The sequence below is a fragment of the Martes martes genome, assembly GCF_963455335.1.
Source record: "Martes martes genome assembly, chromosome: 8".
Lineage (NCBI taxonomy): Eukaryota > Metazoa > Chordata > Mammalia > Carnivora > Mustelidae > Martes > Martes martes.
In genome coordinates this window covers 99,664,008-99,681,434 of record NC_137895.1, presented here as the reverse complement: position 1 = coordinate 99,681,434, position 17,427 = coordinate 99,664,008, and the positions used below count along the sequence as shown (strand labels likewise).

General features: G+C 37.9%; 1 protein-coding gene across 1 annotated transcript in view; it reads left to right on the top strand.

Moving 5' to 3' along the window:
* Positions 1-17,427, top strand: part of NECAP1 (NECAP endocytosis associated 1) — an 81,032-nt gene that overhangs the window by 50,494 nt on the left and 13,111 nt on the right. Inside the window, exon 8 of the mRNA XM_080810054.1 lies at positions 16,545-16,603. Coding sequence (XP_080666180.1) covers positions 16,545-16,603 — 59 coding nt within the window. The remainder of the gene's footprint in view (positions 1-16,544; positions 16,604-17,427) is intronic.

The following is a 17,427-nucleotide window of genomic DNA, read 5'->3' as shown; positions in this document are numbered from 1 at the left end:
TGCTGGTGTTGGAGAATTGCTTTTTGGTGTGGGGCTTACCTCCCTATTTTAGAATTTCATGCAGAATTGAAATTGGTGAACAGAAGTGAAATCAGTCAGAATCTTAGTAGTTTAAATTACTTATTTCCTTATTGAGTTTTTGTCTGGATGATTTATTCAATTTTGAAAGTTGAGTATTAAAATTCCTACAATGATCATATTGCTGTCTATTTTTGACTTCAGATACATTTATAGTTGTGTAATCTACTTCAGCACCCCAATATTGGGTTCATATAATTCATAATTGGTGTCCTCTTAATGAATTGATCCTTTAATCATCTATAACAACTTTCTTTGTCTCTTGTTACATTTTTGACTTAACACATATTTTGTCTTATATAAAAGTATAGCTACTTTGCTCTCTTGGGGTTACCATGGAATGATGCATGGAATGATTTTTTCCATCCCTTTACTTTCAAGCTATCGGTGTTCTTAAAATTTGTTAGCCTCTTGTAGGCAGCATATAGTTGGGTCTTGTTTTGTGTTTTTTAAATCTATCTAGCTACTCTATGTCTTTTAACTGAAGAATTTAACTACTTACATTTATTTTATTTTTTTTAAAGATTTTATTTATTTATTTAAGATACAGAGAGAGCAGGAGCTGGGAAGCAGAGATAAAGGGAGAGGCAGGCTTTCTGGAGCCTGATGTGAGGCTTGATCCCAGGACCCTAGGATCATGACCTGAGCCAAAGGCAGACACTTAACCAACTGAGCCACCCGGGCACCCATAACCCTTTACATTTAGAATAATTATTGATAAGTGAGGGCTTACTATTACCATTTTGTTAATTATTTATGGATTATTTTGTAGTTCTTTCTTTCTTCCTCTCTGTATTTTTCTTTGTGAGTGGAATATTTTTTGTAATGGTATACTTTGATTCTTCATCTTCATCACTTGTGTACCTATTATAGGCTTTTGCTTTGTGATTACCATGTGGCTCTCATAAGACATCTTATAGTTATAACAGTATGCTTTAATCTGATAATAATTTAGCTTCAATTGTCTAAAAAAGTTCTATACATTTACTTGCCCCCTTGCAATTTATGTTGTTGATGTGACAATTTCTATCTTTTAATAATGTATATCCATTGACTAAATATTGTAGCTATAAACATTTTTGTCTTTAATCTAATAGCTATAGTTCAAAGTGATTTACCCACCACCATTGCAGTATTAGAATAATTTGAATTTGATCATATATTTACCTTTACCAGTGAATTTTATATTTTGATATGTTTTCATGATACTAATTAACATTCTGTCATTTTAGCTTGAAAAACTCTCTTTGGTATTTATTATAAGGCATTTCTAGTGGTGATAAATTCCCTTAGCTTTTGCTTGTCTGGGAAATTCTATATCTCCTCTTCATGTGAAGGGCAACTTTGCCAGGAAAAGTATCCTGGGCTGACAGGGTTTTGTTTTTTGTCTCCAGCATTTGAATATATTATCTCAGTCTTTCCTAGCTTGCAAGGTTTCTGGAGACAAATCTGCTGATAACCTTATTGGGATACTAGGGAGTATGCGATGAACATTTTTTCCCTTGCTGCTTTTGAAATTCTCTTTCTTTGATTTTTGATTATAACGTGTCTCAGTGAAGATCTCTGGGCTCAATCTGTTTGGAAACCTTTGAGCTTTTTGTCCTGTAGGTCCATATGTGTCCCCAGATTTGAGTAGTTTATAGTCATTATTTCTTCAAATAAATTTTCTATCCATTTCTCCTTATCTTTTCTTTCTGGGACTCCATAATGTGGATAGAATTTCTTTATGAGTTCAATCATTCACATGGGTTTCTTCTCTCTTTTTCATTCTAATTTCTTCTTCTCCTCTGGATAATATCAAGAGAGCTGTCTTCAGGTTCTCTGATTCTTCCTTTTGCCTGATTGAGGCTGCTGTTGAAGCGCACTACTGTATTTCTGATTTTATTCATTGTATGCTTCAGTCCCAGAATTTTTTTTAAATTATTTTTATTTCTCTGTTGAACTTCAGGTTTGTTCAGCACAGACTGGGCATGGTGGGTCAAAGTCCAACTCTATTTCCCAGAGCAATAACAGGAGAGCAACAGCACATCCCTGGTGGTGGCCCATCAGTGACATGTCAGAACACAGGGTGGGTTGCACAAAAGTGTCAGTACAGTCCTGGTAATGACTGGTTAGAGCTGAGAACTGGAACCCCAGGGTGGGGTCAGAACCCTGCAGCTCATACTCATAGTGGCAGTGAAAGCATGACTTGATACCCAGTGGGTAGAGCAGCAGTAGCTCTGGTCTGTATATAACAAGGTGCTGTGGCATCCTGATCCTGGATAATGGGACACAGCAGTGATTGGCCCCCTGAGGCCAAGTGTCATCACAGAGGACAACTCCAATCTTAGGAAAGAGATGAAGCAGCAGGGACTCTGGGCTCCTCCATCATCCAGGATCCCCATTGGTGAAGATTTTTATTTCTTTGTTGGAGAAACGGTCTTTATTTCTTTATTAGAGGAGATCATCAAAAGGATGTGGCCATTGGTTGCCCTGTGAACTGGACCCAAGCAACTGGAAGTCCTCATTCCTTCTCCTGTTCTTGGAGTATATGTTCTGCCTCCTGGTCTCCAACTGAACCACCCAGGTGCCCCATAACAGTCCCTGCTTTAAACTATAACTCTGAGGTTCCTGGCTTGTTCAGTCTGTAGGGTATGGGACTCGATCTTGGAGTCATGAGTTTAAGACCTACATTGGGTGTAGATCTTACTAAAAAAAAAGTAAATAAACTGTAACTCTTACGTTTGAACAGGATGAACATTGAAAAAATACACAAACCTATAAATAAATAAAATAAACAAACATTAGCAAACTCTGAGAATGCAAAGTTTTCCTTCTTAAAGTTGTGCACGGAGAAGAGTGAATATATTTAGGAGGTTTGAAGAGAGTTATCATTAAAGGGTCAGAGCCATGCTGTTAGATTTTAATCTTAAAACACATGAGACAGAATAAATGTGAGAGAAGAGGAGTAAGGTGATCTGTGAGAGGTTTCTGTTCTGGTGGTTTGTAAAAACAGACAAGTTTGTAGACTAACAAACACGTGATGAAGTGTAAGGGAACGAATCTTCTTCCTCTTTTCCTGTAAGTCATCAAAGCTTTACATAATGGAAATTTGACAAGGGTTTTTTGTTTTGTTTTGTTTTTAAAGTAGACTCTCTGCCCATTGTGGGGCTCAAACTCATGACCTTGAGATCAAGAGTTGCATGCTCCACTGACTGAGCCAGCCAGATACTCCTGATGAGGATTTTTTTTATGACTTGCTTGTGAAATGCAATCCTATTGAAAGACACTAATTTGCAATGTATAATCAGACTTCCTGTTCTTATGTTTAAATTTCCATTTAGTCTGATCTCTGTTCTGAGTTCCAAATAAGTAGGTGGCTGTTTCACTTGGAGATCTTCAATAAGAATTTAAAATGTGAAAATGAGGCCCTAGATTTTACAAAAAAACTGCCTCTTCTAGTGTTCCCCATTTAAGTAAATGAATTCAGTATATACCCAGGTGCTCAAATTACACATCTGAGTCATTTTCAATAAGTTTTCTCTATTTACCCCCTGTTTTGTGTTGGTCTCAGCCTATCAATAGTGATGCTATCAGCTAGACATGCCTCGGGATTTCACATGGGCCTGCTGCAAATTCACAGAGACATCTCCCCTTTTGGAACCAATGTTGTCTGGACCGGCCTTTGTGGTCCGTATGATTGCAAGATGCCTCCAGCAATAACCATCAGGAAACTTAGGGGAAAAAAAAACAATAGGTTTATTACTCATAAGAAGAGGTACCCCTCTTTCAACACTTTTTGATGTTTCTGCTTGTTTTACATGTCTCTTGTAGACAATAGCCTTTGATCCAACTTGAAGATTTCTTTGGTCTCTGTTTTTTTAAATAGTAAGTTCAACCCATTTTTATTTATTGTGATAATTTTATACTGAGTTATCACTGTTATCTTGTTTCATATTTTCATTGCACTCTTTTTCAATTTTATTTCTTTTTAAAAATTGCTTCCTGCTTTTTATTAGGTTAATAAAAATATTTTCTTATTTTAAAAAGTTACATTCTATTTTTGGCTTAGGGTGGATACTCTTAACCTCAGATTCATGCTTGTGATTATTGCCTTACTAATTTCTTAGACATTGTCTTAGTCAAGATAGTGTGTATTATACAATGAAAAACAATTATACTACAACAAACCAAAATGTTTCCTTCTCATGCCATGTATCAATTTCTAGTTGGCTAGGTTCTACATTACAATTCTCCTCACTTGGCAGCCAAAACAGATGAAGTAGCCACTATGTGGAATAATGGCAATGATTGTTGGGGAAAGGCAGCTCTGGAGGTTCTCTTATTGGTATTAAATACTTTGACCTGAAAGTGACACATGTCACATATTATTGGCCAGAATGAGCCACAAGACTCCACTTAATTTCAGGGACTGAGAAGTAAAATCATCCCATATGATCAGAAGATGGTAAAAATAGAATATTTGAGAAACACAAGTAATAAGTAAGACACTTATCAATGTCTTTATATTTCTCCTTAAAAAGACAAGCAATGTTAGTACATTCTTAGTCCCCTCCCCTATCCCTGCCCTGGCTCCACATTGCTGTTGTCTGTAATTAAACTTTTAGATTGTTACAGATATACATTGTTTTGAAAATTTCTTTGGTCTTAGGTTTTTCTGAGACAACAATAAACTTCACTAAGGTCTTAGGTCATTTTATAAAACACTAAATTTTATTAAAATGTTTGATTCTCCCTTCTCATATCTCTGGCAACACTTGGCTGCATTTACTCATATGTTTAAGGACCTCTTTGTGAGTATTTTCAGTGATAGATGTATTTGGGTAGAATATTCTTACAGTGTTCTTATATAGAAAAGACTATTTGGGGTGCCTGGGTGGCTCAGTGGGTTAAGCCTCTGCCTTCAGCTCAGGTCATGATCTCAGGGTCCTGGGATTGAGTCCCGCATTGGGCTCTCTGCTTGACAGGGAGCCTGCTTCCTCCCCCTCTCTCTCTGCCTGCCTCTCTGCCTACTTGTGATCTCTCTCTGTCAAATAAATAAATAAAATCTTTTAAAAAAAAAGACTATTTGGCTAGATATAAATTTTAGATTCCAAATACTTAAAAAAATAGATAAAAAATACTATTCCACTGTCTTCTTGTATCGAAAGTTACTACTGAGAAACAAGAGGTAAATCAGATTTTTCCTCCTTTGTAGGAGATTTGTTCTTTTTCTCTGGAATTTTTAAAAATATTTTTTCTATTTTTGGTATTTTTAAATTATGGTAATTTTTCTTAATACATAATTTTATCTCTAGCTTTTCTTATACTATGAGCCCTTTCAAAAGCCATAATTCTATTCAAAATGAATAATCTTGTGACTTATTTTCATTAGTAAGAATTTCATTACCTAGCAGCTATATAACTGTGTCACACAGTTTTTCTTTTTTTGTGATGCTAGTAGCCACTGGTGGGTATTTGATGACTAGATCCATTAATTCACTGGGTTCCAAGATGGTGATATTATATAATTTCCTTGTCATTTATCAGCTGGAATATTTTTATTAAGAGATTTTTCCTCTTTGTACCTATAACATTTCATTTAAGAAATACAAGATATATACTTGAGTCTTTCAACTTACTTACTGCTTATCAACATTCATGAATTTGTTCTCTGTAACTCTCAGAAGGTAGTTCAGTAGTTCCTATAATAACATTATAAACTCATGGATTAAAAGATATTCGGTGAGTGTTAACACATTGAAATTCTTCATATTAAAGCTCAAATGATATCACTTTTAACCAGAAAAAGACTGTAAGTTGAGTTCTGAGTATTTTTGACATGACTCTAGAAGTATTTGGTAATTTCCTTGCTATTTGGAATGGTTCCAGTTTCATCCTCTACATCCCTTCCCCCAGACATGAAATCATCCATTTTTATGAGAAACTTGGCTTTCTCTTAGTGGAAAATAACATTTCAAGACCATAGTCACAGTGCTAAGGATGGTCATTGCTCAGCAGGAAGATGTTTTTTAAAATAAATATTTTATGGACACATACTTTTTTTTTTTTGCCTTTAAAATGGCAAGTATTTTTTTTATTATGTCATTGCTAATAAATACTATGTGCTTACTAAATACAGACACAAGCCAAATCCCAAACATATCCCAAAGTATCAACCGGATACAAGAAACATTCTTTCCCTTTGGTGAGAGAGACTTTCATACCAGCGTGAAACCGATAATATTACTGTTTTCTGTTATCACGAGGCAATTCTATCCATTACCTGTCAATTTCTAAATATAACTGCAGGAGAGAGAAAAGTAATTTGAGGAGAAAACTGAAATTTAGGAATTGATAAAAACAGAAAAACTACTTGCAGCAAGGGTCAACTATAGTTGACTTTCTTAAAAACAAGTCTTCCCGTACAGCTAAGATCGGAGGTTATACTGTTCAGCCTAATAGAACACTATAGCTTAAAAAAAATCTTCCCAAGAAACTGCATGCCTAGTAGCTGAAAGAGGGTCAAGGAAGAAACCCTGTGTCCCTCTCAGAGGGTGGCGGGACCAGAAGAACGCTGTGCTGCAAGGTGGCCGCGTGCATGTGGCATAAGGAAAGGAGCAAGGGTAAATACCCCAGTAGGCCACAGCGTCGCTGCGGGCGTACTTCACCCCTGCCCTGCTTCTCTAGCGTGGCGTTCTCCACTCTCTTACACGTCTTCAGGGCAACCATCAGTTCCCAGTGTTTGAGATACGGGGGTCTCCCATTCTGGCGTGTGTTGGAGTTCCAGGCATTGCCACCATATGTATGGAGCTGAAAGGGGTCAGTCAAGGCAGCTGTATCTGCAGGTCAGTGGCAGCGGGGACCAGTAAGCTCTTCTGCATTTTCCAGCCGCCTGCCCGAGGGACAAGCGGGCTGCAGGAGATGCTCTATCTTTCCTGTTAGAGCATCAAACTCTTTCAGCACGAACCTGGCCTCTCTTTGCCATTCCTTTTCCTTTTCCAAGAAGCTCAAGGCTGTAACTGTCTCTTTTCTTGGATTACCTGAGCCCGCTCCTGTTCCAGATATTACAATGTGGGGAGTCATTTAAGTTATTCCTGGAGCTGTACCCCTGGGGAGGGAGTGCCATTCCAGGGTCCTCTTGCACCACTGTCCGCAGGTCCTGGTTGCATACTTTTAACTCAAATTTAGGACTGACTGTGCAGTAGTTAAAATTGTGATGCAAAGGTATTTTTATTTGCATAAAAAATTTGCCTGTGAAAACCAAACTGAAGACACCATGTCTAGGTGACCAGTCCCTAGTGAATTCTCCTCTGTTCCCTAGGGATGGGTGGTTTCAGTTCCTGTCTCCATCTCTGTCCTGAAATTCAGAGACTGTGTCAAGTTGCAGAGAGTTGATACAGTCCCAGTTTCCAGGCAGCTGTGGTGAAAATGGTGGTAGTATTTGGTGTTAAGGGTTTTTTGTTTTGTTTTGTTTTGTTGTTCTTTTTTTGTTTGTTTGTTTGGTTTTGGTTTTGGTTTTTTGGTGGCTTATTTCTGTGATAAGCTGTCAAAGTGGGATCCTTCCTGCCTCGTGACGATTTAATAGGTATTAGATACCAAGACACCTAATGAGCGTTTTCTAAAATACTAGGATCTTTCCCTGCATTATTGCATTTCAAAGTCACAGCTTTATGAAATGTGTATCATTGTCAGCATATTTTACTATTAAGACAAAAAATAATGCCAAAGTGTGTGACTTGCCCGATATTTCCAGATTCCTATCTTTTTTTTAAAAAAAATTTTATTTATTTATTTGACAGACAGAGATCACAAATAAGCAGAGAGGCAGGCAGAGAGAGAGGGGGAAGCAGGCTCCCCACTGAGCAGAGAGCCGATGTGGGGCTCAATCCCAGGACTCTGGGATCATGACCTGAGCCGAAAGCAGAGGCTTTAACCCACTGAACCACCCAGGCACCCCAGATTCCTGTCTATCTTCAGGCCCTACCATGAGCATCAGTCCTAATTTTGTGATGCCTGCTTTCTGAGCCAGGTGCTTACCTGCTGTGCTCTTTTATAGCACAAGAGAACAGGAATGATGTGAACTATGGAGTTAGCATATTAAAGTCCTGGAAACATTCTTTCACTGTGGGGAAGCTGAGCTGTCACATCTAGAAATTTGTTTTCAGAAATATTCCAGTGGAAGGAACGTTAGGCTAGGACTTAAACCTGTTATTTGTATGGGGGCTGAGGGTTTTAAATGAATCAAGATGATTAGAAACTTCTTTTTTTTTTTTTTTTTTTTTTAAAGATTTTATTTATTTATTTGACAGACAGAGATCACAAGTAGGCAGAGAGACAGGCAGAGAGAGAGGAGGAAGCAGGCTCCCTGCTGAGCAGAGAGCCCGATGTGGGGCTGGATCCCAAGACCTTGAGATCATGACCTGAACCGAAGGCAGAGGCTTAACCCTCTGAGCCACCCAGGCGCCCCTAGAAACTTCTTTTAAGGCAGCATGGTTATTCTGTCATGCATTCTCTTACTACAAGTGACATTCAGAATTGTGCAGAGTTTTCTAAGCATAAAGTAGATGCCTAAAAGTAGAATATGCCTTTAATTCCCCATATGGTGGATCTGGAATATAATGAACAGGGGTACTTTTCATTGAAAAGAGATCAGATTACTTGTGGGTATAGGAGGAAGTAGACAAATTTAAAAGGTAACTTTGTGCCTACGTATCTGCGATATAAATGATGTGGTTGTCATTTTTTCCTCACAATTTTAGTTTTTTTACTAAGATGATTGGTTGATTCTTCTTTATGAATTTCCTGATTGGATCAGAATGAGATGGATTGATTCTTGAACCACTGTAACCATCAATGGAACTCAGAGCTGAACTCACCAGGGTAGCTGTGAGTGCTCCCTGCTTGGGAAACTGATGGCCTCAGCCAGGCCTTAGGACTAAAGCTTTGGTGGTTTATTGAAGATGGTTATCACATGGGTATACCAAGAAAAAAGTGTTCACAACTCAAATTAATTTCAGGAAGGTGTTTTATTCAATTTAAAATTAATTTATGTAAGAATCTGAGGACTTTTCTTCATGGAACAAGATGCATTGTGAAGCTTCCAAGTGGGATAGTGTAGGATATGCAGGGTTTTTCCAACTAATTTTTTGGGGTACTTATAAGTAACTGCTACAATAGCATTTTGTGATATATCTGTTAGGGAAACACTGATGTAGGCTGCAGAGGTTAGATACTCAAGCTTGTATGGCAATACAGAATTAAATGTGTAATTCATAAAACAAACAAGCACTGTTGATACAAATTATGTCTAACCCAATGCCTCATTTAATACTTATTCAGAAAATGTATATTGCAAACTTATTATGTGCAAGTTTTCTCCTAGGTAGAGATAAAGTAGTAAAAAACAGATTTCCTTTTTACATATATATTACATTGTAATGGGAAGGAGCAGTAAATAAATAAATACATTGTATATCATATGATAAGTGCTTTGGAGAAACATTAAAACAGAATAAGGAAATAGAGAGTGATGGTGGAATACTGTTTAGCATAGGTGCTTGGGGAAGGCTCTCTGTGAAGGTGACATTTGGGCAACAGCCTCACAGAAGAGAAAAACTGAGCCAGGCAGATATCTGAGGAGAGGATCCTGGCTAAGTCATCTTGAAGATAAAGACTCGGAATATTGAGACTGTGTGATACAAGAGGCCAGTATGAATGGGTGTGCATTTGCAGGGAGAAGGTCAGTGAGGCAGATAGGCCAGACATCCGCCCATGTGATTCCTTGTAGGCCATGGTAAGGACTTCTAAATGTTATTCTGGGCAAGATAGAAAGCCAGTGAAGGCTTTTGACTTGAGGAGTGACAAGATTTCAATTTAGCTTTTTTTTTTTTTTTTTTTTAAATTTTCTGGGTATGAAGAAGCCAGCAGCACGAGACTATTTTAGATGGGAAACCAAGAGCTCATTTTCGAGCACTCTAAGTTTGAGTTTCCTATGAAACATTCAGATAGAGATATCAGGACTTAATTCTATGAAATTAAGACAGTTTTTTTTTGCCGTGCAAAAATAAGAACTCAATCTATATTTCTAGAATGAATAAATAAATAGATGAGTATTATTTATGTCTTTGAAATAAAGAAGAATTAATACTTATTCTTCTGAAATTGTTCCAAAAAGTAGAAATGGAAGGAAAACTTCCAAACTCACTCTACGAGGCCAGCATTACCTAGATCCCAAAACCAGACAATGACCCCACCAAAAAGGAGAATTACAGACCATTATCCCTGATGAACACAGATGCAAAGATTCCCAACAAGATACTAGCCAATAGGATCAACCAGTACACTTAAAAGATTATTCACTATGACCAAGTGGGATTTATTCCTGGGCTCCAGGGGTGGTTCAACATCAGCAAATCAATCAACGTGATACACTACATTAATAAAGAAAGGATAAGAACCACACGATGTTCTCAATAGATGGAGAAAAAGCATTTGACAAAATACAGCACCCTTTCTTGACAAAAGAGGGAACATACCTCAACATAGTAAAGGATGTATATGAAAGACCCCATAGCTAATATCATCCTCAATGGAGAAAAACTGAGAGCTCTTCCCCTAAGGTCAGGAACACAGTAGGGATGTCCACTCTTACCACTGGTGTTCAACACAGTACTAGAAGTCCTAGCCTCAGCAGTGAGACAACAAGAAGGAATAAAAAACAAAAGCATCCAAATTGGCAAAGTAGAAGACAAACTCACTCTTTGCAGATGACTTGATATTCTATGTAGAGAACCCAAAAGAGGGGCGCTTGGGTGGTTCAGTCATTAAGCTTTGGCTCAGATCATGATCCCAGCATCCGGGGATGGAACCCCACATTGGGAAGCCTGCTTTCTCTCTCCCACTCCCCCTGATCATGTTCCTGCTTTTGCTGTCTCTGTCTCGCTGTCAAACAAAACAAGGCAAAAAAACCAAACCAAACCAAACCAAAACAAACCCAAAAGACTCCACCCAAAATTGCTAGAACTGATACAGGAATTTAGCAAAGTCACAGGATATAAAATCAATGTGCAGAAGACTGTTGCATTTTTGTACACTAACAATGATGTAGAAGAAAGAGAAATCAAGGAATTGATCCTGTTTACAGGATTGCACCAAAATCCATAAGATACCAAGGAATAAACCTAACAAAAGAGGTAAAAGACCTGAAAACTATAGAAATTATGAAAGAAATTGAGGAAGACACAATGAAATGGAAAAACATTCCATGCTAATGGAATGCAAGGACAAATATTGTTAAAATGTCCCTGCTGCCCAAAGCAATCAACGCATTCAATGCAATCCCTATCAAAATACCACCAGCATTTTTCGCAGTGCTGAGACAATCCTAAAATTTATATGGAAACAGAAAGACCCTGATAGCCAAAGTAATGCTGAAAAAGGAAACAAAAGTTGGAAGCATCACAATTCTAGACTTCGAGCTGTAATACAAAGTTGTAATCATCGAGATAGTATGGTACTGGCACAAAACAGAGAACCCAGAAATGGACCCTCAACAATATGATCAATAATCTTTGACAAAGCAGGAAAGAATACCTAATGGGAAAAAGACAGTCTCTTCAACAAATGGTGTTGGGAAAACTGGACAGCAACACGCAGAAGAATGAAACTGGACCCTTTCCTTACACCATACACAAAAATAAATTCGAAATGGATGAAAAAGCCTGGCCCTATTCCTGGTCAGAGATCATGAAATGCAGTGATTTCAAGTGGAATAATTTTTATGTTGAACAGATGACTCTTGATGGCAGTGACTATGTAGTATTAATCTCTATGTTCCCAGTGCCTGTCTTATAGATGGGACTTCAAATTTTTTGCTAAGTAAATGAAATAATATTTCCCAAACTCATGCTTTTGAATTTTGTAGAGGAACATTTAGTTCTTTGAAAGAATCTTTGAAAGAATCCCCATATTATTGGCTTTCCATGAATGAAGCAATTTTTTAAAATCCAATTTTGGTTTTTTGTTTTCTAAAATTGAGGTATTTCTGTAATTTAGTTGGTAACTATGAGGTTTAAAACGGGACTATTGGGGTGCCTGGGTGGCTCAGTGGGTTAAGCCTCTGCCTTTGGCTCAGGTCATGATCTCAGGGTCCTGGGATGGAGCCCCACATCGGGCTCTCTGCTCAGCGGGGAGCCTGCTTCCCCCTCTCTCTCTGCCTGCCTCTCTGCCTACTTGTGATCTCTGCCATGAATAAATAAAATCTTAAAAAAAAATGGGACTATTAGGGGGGCAAATCACTGATTTTGTTCTTTGTTGTGAATTATAAAACAAAATTTATACGGAAAAAGGCATTACTTGATTAAACCAAGAATCCTTAATTATATAAACATTTTAATTGTCTTTGGCACATGTGATCCAATCTAAAGATTTGGAGGTACCTATGACATAATGCCAGGTTAAGTATATATAGGAAGTGATGTGTTTTGTTAAGATTTTTTTGGTTTGTTTTCATATAATTTGTTGTTTGTAGTTGTAAGGTAGAGGTTTTTTCCTAAATTGAATTATAAAGTTAAAATTGGACTACTCAGCAATAAAATTCAGTAAGATAAAATTGCCATAAATTAAGGAGACATGTGATCCAGTGTTTAATTACTCCCTAAAAGATTTTATGTGGTCCTCTCGTCAGTTGGCTAATAATATGGGTGTGCAAGGGGTTAAGGTGAGCCTTTCCAGTTATCTAGTTGTCTGATTGCTGTTGTTAGGACTTCTTTTTTTTTTTTAAGATTTGTTTTTAAGATTTTGTTTATTTATTTGATAGATAGACATCACAAGTAGGCAGAGAGAGGCAGGAAGGGGAGGGGGAAGCAGGCTCCCTGCTGAGCAGAGAGTCTGCTGCGGGGCTCCATCCCAGGACCCTGGGATCACAACCTGAGCCAAAGGCAGAGGCTTTAACCCACTGAGCAAGCCAGGCGCCCCTGTTGCTAGGACTTCAAATACTATGTTGAACAAGAGTGGTGAGAGTGGGCATCCTTGTCATGTTCCTGATCTAAAAGGAAAGGCTGTCAGCTTTTCCCCATTGAGGATGATATTCGCTGTGGGTTTTTAATAGATAGATTTTATGAAGTTGAGGAATGTTCCCTCTATCCCTGTACTTTGGATTGTTTTAATCAGGAAAGGATGCTGTATCTTGTCAAATGCTTTTTCTGCATCAATTAAGAGGACCATGTGGTTTTTCTCTTTTCTTATTCATTTGTTCTATCACATTGATTGATTTGTGAATGTTGAACCACCCCTGCATCCCATGGATAAATCCCACCTGGTCATGCTGGATAATCTTTTTAATGTACTGTTGGATCTTATTAGCTAGGATCTTGTTGAGAATCTTAGCATCCATATTCATCAGGGATATTGGTCTGAAAGGCTTTATTTATTTATTTGACAGAGATACAGCAAGAGAGGGAACACAAGCAGGGGGAGTGGGAGAGGGAGAAGCAGGCTTCCCGCAGAGGAGGGAGCCTGATGCTGGGCTTGATCCCAGGACCCTGGGATTAGGACCTGAGCCCAAGGCAGATGCCCAATGACTGAGCCACCCAGGTGCCCCTGCCTTATACTTTTTATATAATTTCCTGCTTGATTTATATAATGTCCTGCTTGATGATTTTATATATTTATCATCTTTATCTCTGTGGCACTTGTGAAGTGGAGATGAAGTCAACCCATTTGTGGACAGGCATGGTGGCAGAGCCTCCTGTGGGCTGAGGATGTTTTCCCAAAGCATCACTTACCATAACATCTCTGGACATGAATACAGATTTTTAATATTCACTCATGTTCAGTTGCTTGTTACTTTTGGCCCACCTATCCTACCTTTCTAGATTTTGATACCTGAGTGGTCACAGAAAGATCAATGTTTCCACTCCTCTTTATGCCATCTCAAAAATCTGACCAATGTATCCTACAGCCAAATAAATGAGCTAATTGTAAGTTGTGTGTATTTTCTAAGAAAATATTTGCATAAGGGGAAACACTGGGACGAAACAGGAAGTTCAGGGCTATCCGCAGTTCTCTACTATATCATTTCTTTTGGGCTTTGTCCACAAAAGCCTTCGTAATCACATCTGTGATTACCTGACTCTCTCTTCCTTTGGCTATACTTGGTCTAGGCTATAAAATCCAATTCTCTCTCTCAGGGATTCTAAATTTGAGCTGAGAGACATAGGGACTGGTTTTAGGAATCAAGCCTTGTTGATGGCAGGGCCCTAGGTTTAAGATCCAAAAATGTTTGTGTCTGTGATTCCCCAAGCTACCTTGGTTGACACTTAGGGAAGCCTGGTTGTTCATCTTCTTCCTGGGTTCTGTGAAATGCATGAGCAGCCATCTTCTACATTTATTTTTTTTCAGTGGTTTTTAGTAGGTTTCTTTCTATTATTGGCAAATGAAAAACAACATAAATAATAAACATGGTATAACAGATTATAAAAAGTAGGAAAATGACAATCTGTGAAAGATTAAGATGGAATCTAATAATATGGTGGTTTGGGGGATCAGCTATAACCTTAAAATGAAAGTTAAGTATGCCCTTGACTGTAAAAGAAATACAGGTGTAAGTGTCTATTCTCTGTTTTCTACAGAATTCATCTTCTGTACGTAGACCCAGTCAGTAGTCTGGAAGTATGGGTGCTGTCTACGCTACTTGACCGAAGTTCTTTGGTTAATATCTTTGACTACAGTCTGGCTTCAAGACTGTGTCCACAGCATTTGTGGGAAGAAAAGCAGAACTTTAATGTTGGTTTAGACATACTCACTCGTAACCATTTCTGGTTTACTCTGGCCTGTCTGACCTCTGAGAAACATATTGTCCCAGTTTAGGGCTCTTCACTTGCTGAACCAAAGAGGAAACTGTTGGTTCCCATTGAGTCATTGGATTGTTGCTTTATTTTCCATCCTGTTTGTCTATGTTGGTTTCCTCACATTGTTGTTGGTGTATATCTTTCCTTTCTCTGCCTCTTGCACAAGCTCCTTTTTTTCCCTTAGCATAGTCCAGTCTTCCCTCCGTAATAAACATGTTCCTTTTTCTTGTTAGTCTTTTTAAAAAAATTGTGCCAGCTTATATTTATTCTGTTAGTGGCTTTTTATCTGATAAGATGTCTTTCTTTTCTTAGAGGACTATAACCTAGTGGTTAACCATATGGGCTGGAGTGCCATATTACCTAGATCTGAATTCCAATTCTAGCATACTCTATGCAGGAGCTCAGGCAAATTTTTAACTTTTCAGAGACTCGGATATGTTATTTTAAAGGGGGAAATAATAGTACTTACTTGATTGGATGGTGAGTAAGCAAGTTAATTATTATTATTATTTTAAAACAAAGAATGAAAGAAATTTCTTATAAAATACTGAGTCTCTGCCACATTTGAAAGGGACCCTGTTTCATCTAATTAGTGAGTCATTTACTAACCATGCAACCTTGTATTTTCTCTAAATCTTCTGGCACTTGTGGAATGTGGCGGGACAAACAGCTCCTACTCATCTTCTAAGTCATCCCTTCCTCCAGATGCCTGCTTTCCTTCCTCAGCAACCTACTCTAGCTCCAGACTGGGTTATGTGCTCCCATTTTTCTGCATTATTATTCACTAATTCTTTCGGGGTAGTATTCGTTAAATATATAAGCATTTGTTGAAAATCTTTTTTTCCCTAATACAGTGTCTGCATTAGGAAGATGGGTAATTTGGACCTATTTTGCCCAGGCCTTTTCCCCAGTGCCTAGAAAAGTCCCCGGTACACAATAGGTACACTGTGGAATTAGTGAAAGACAATGTTCCCTGTTGTATTCCCACAAACTACAAAGTGCTTAGCACATAGTAGATACTTTCCAAATATTTGCGACCAATTAATGGATTTGTTTTTATTTCCATCAGCTTCCTGGCCTTGGTTTCTTCATCAGGAATTGCCCTGTTATGTTTATTTTCTATATATCTTTTCCAGGTTCCATCGTCAGGATGAGTCCAAACACTTTGAAGACAAAGACCTACTTCTTTGCTAAGTTTTGATGCAGGATTTGAGGTTGAAATGTCTCTTTCACTCTAGAGCAATAATTCATCTGAGAGATACTGTGGGACAGTGTGACAAAAGCCATAAAAGTGAAAATGGCAAACACCAAAACCTGTAGTGTGGAGGGGATTGTACAACCCAAAAGAATACACAACTCAGAATTTTCTCAACTAATAGGCTTTGCAATAATGCACTGTGAAGTTTTGAATAGTAGATTATTCTGGATCCCTCACTCTAACAAACCTTTCAGGCTTGCCTTCCACAGACTCCTCTCCATTTCTGAGCCTGGCTGCCACACTTTGGTTTGCTTATTTGGAACTGTTGTCTGACCAACATCGTAATGATTTTAGTAGCCTGGTTTGATTTTCATATCACCTTAAAGAAAAAAGGTGATTTTATTGATTTATTTATTTGTTTATTTATTTATTTACAGCGCAAGCAGTGGGAGGGGCAGAGGGAAAGGAAGAGAGAAAATTCCAAGTAGACTCTCCGGTAAGTGCAGAGCCAGTTATGGGGCTCAATCTTAGGACCCTGAGATCATGACCTCAGCTGAAACCAAGAGTTTGACACAACTGACTAAGCCACCGAGGTGCCCCTTCATATCACTTTTTAAAGGATGTTTGCCCTTTTTTTTGTTCTTGTTTTTACTTCAAAGAAATAATATTTTTTGATCATGTATGTGTTTATTGCTATGAACTTCCCTATTAAAACTGCTTTTGTTGCATCCCATGAATTTTTATATGTTGTATTTCTTTTTTTGTATTTCCATTTTCATTTGTTGCAAGACATTTTGATTTCCAGTTTGATTTCTTTTTTTTTAATTTCTTTTTTGACCCATTGGTTAAAACAGTATTTTATGGTATGTGATGTATACCATAATCAAATAATAATAATGATTTCTTTAAATGAAATGGACTACACTCCCCAATCAAAAGATACAGAGTGACTCAATGAATAGTATGTATGCACACAGGAGCATGTTGTTTAACCTCATAGTTTGTGAATTTTCCAGGTTTTTTATTGCAATTAATTTCTAGATTTATACCACTGTGGCCAGAAAATATGCTTAATATGATTTCAATCTACTTAAATTTAGTAAGACTTGTGTTGTAGCCTGACATGTGACCTCTCCCAGAGAATGTTCATGTACACTTGGGAAGAATGTGTATCATGCTGCTCTTGGGTGGAGTTCTGTACATGTGTGTTAGGTCCATGTGCCATTAAGTCCAGTGTTTCCTTAGTGATCTTCTGTCTGGGTGATCCATCTGCTGTGAAAAGCGGGACATTGAAGTCTCCTACTATTATTGTACGGCTGC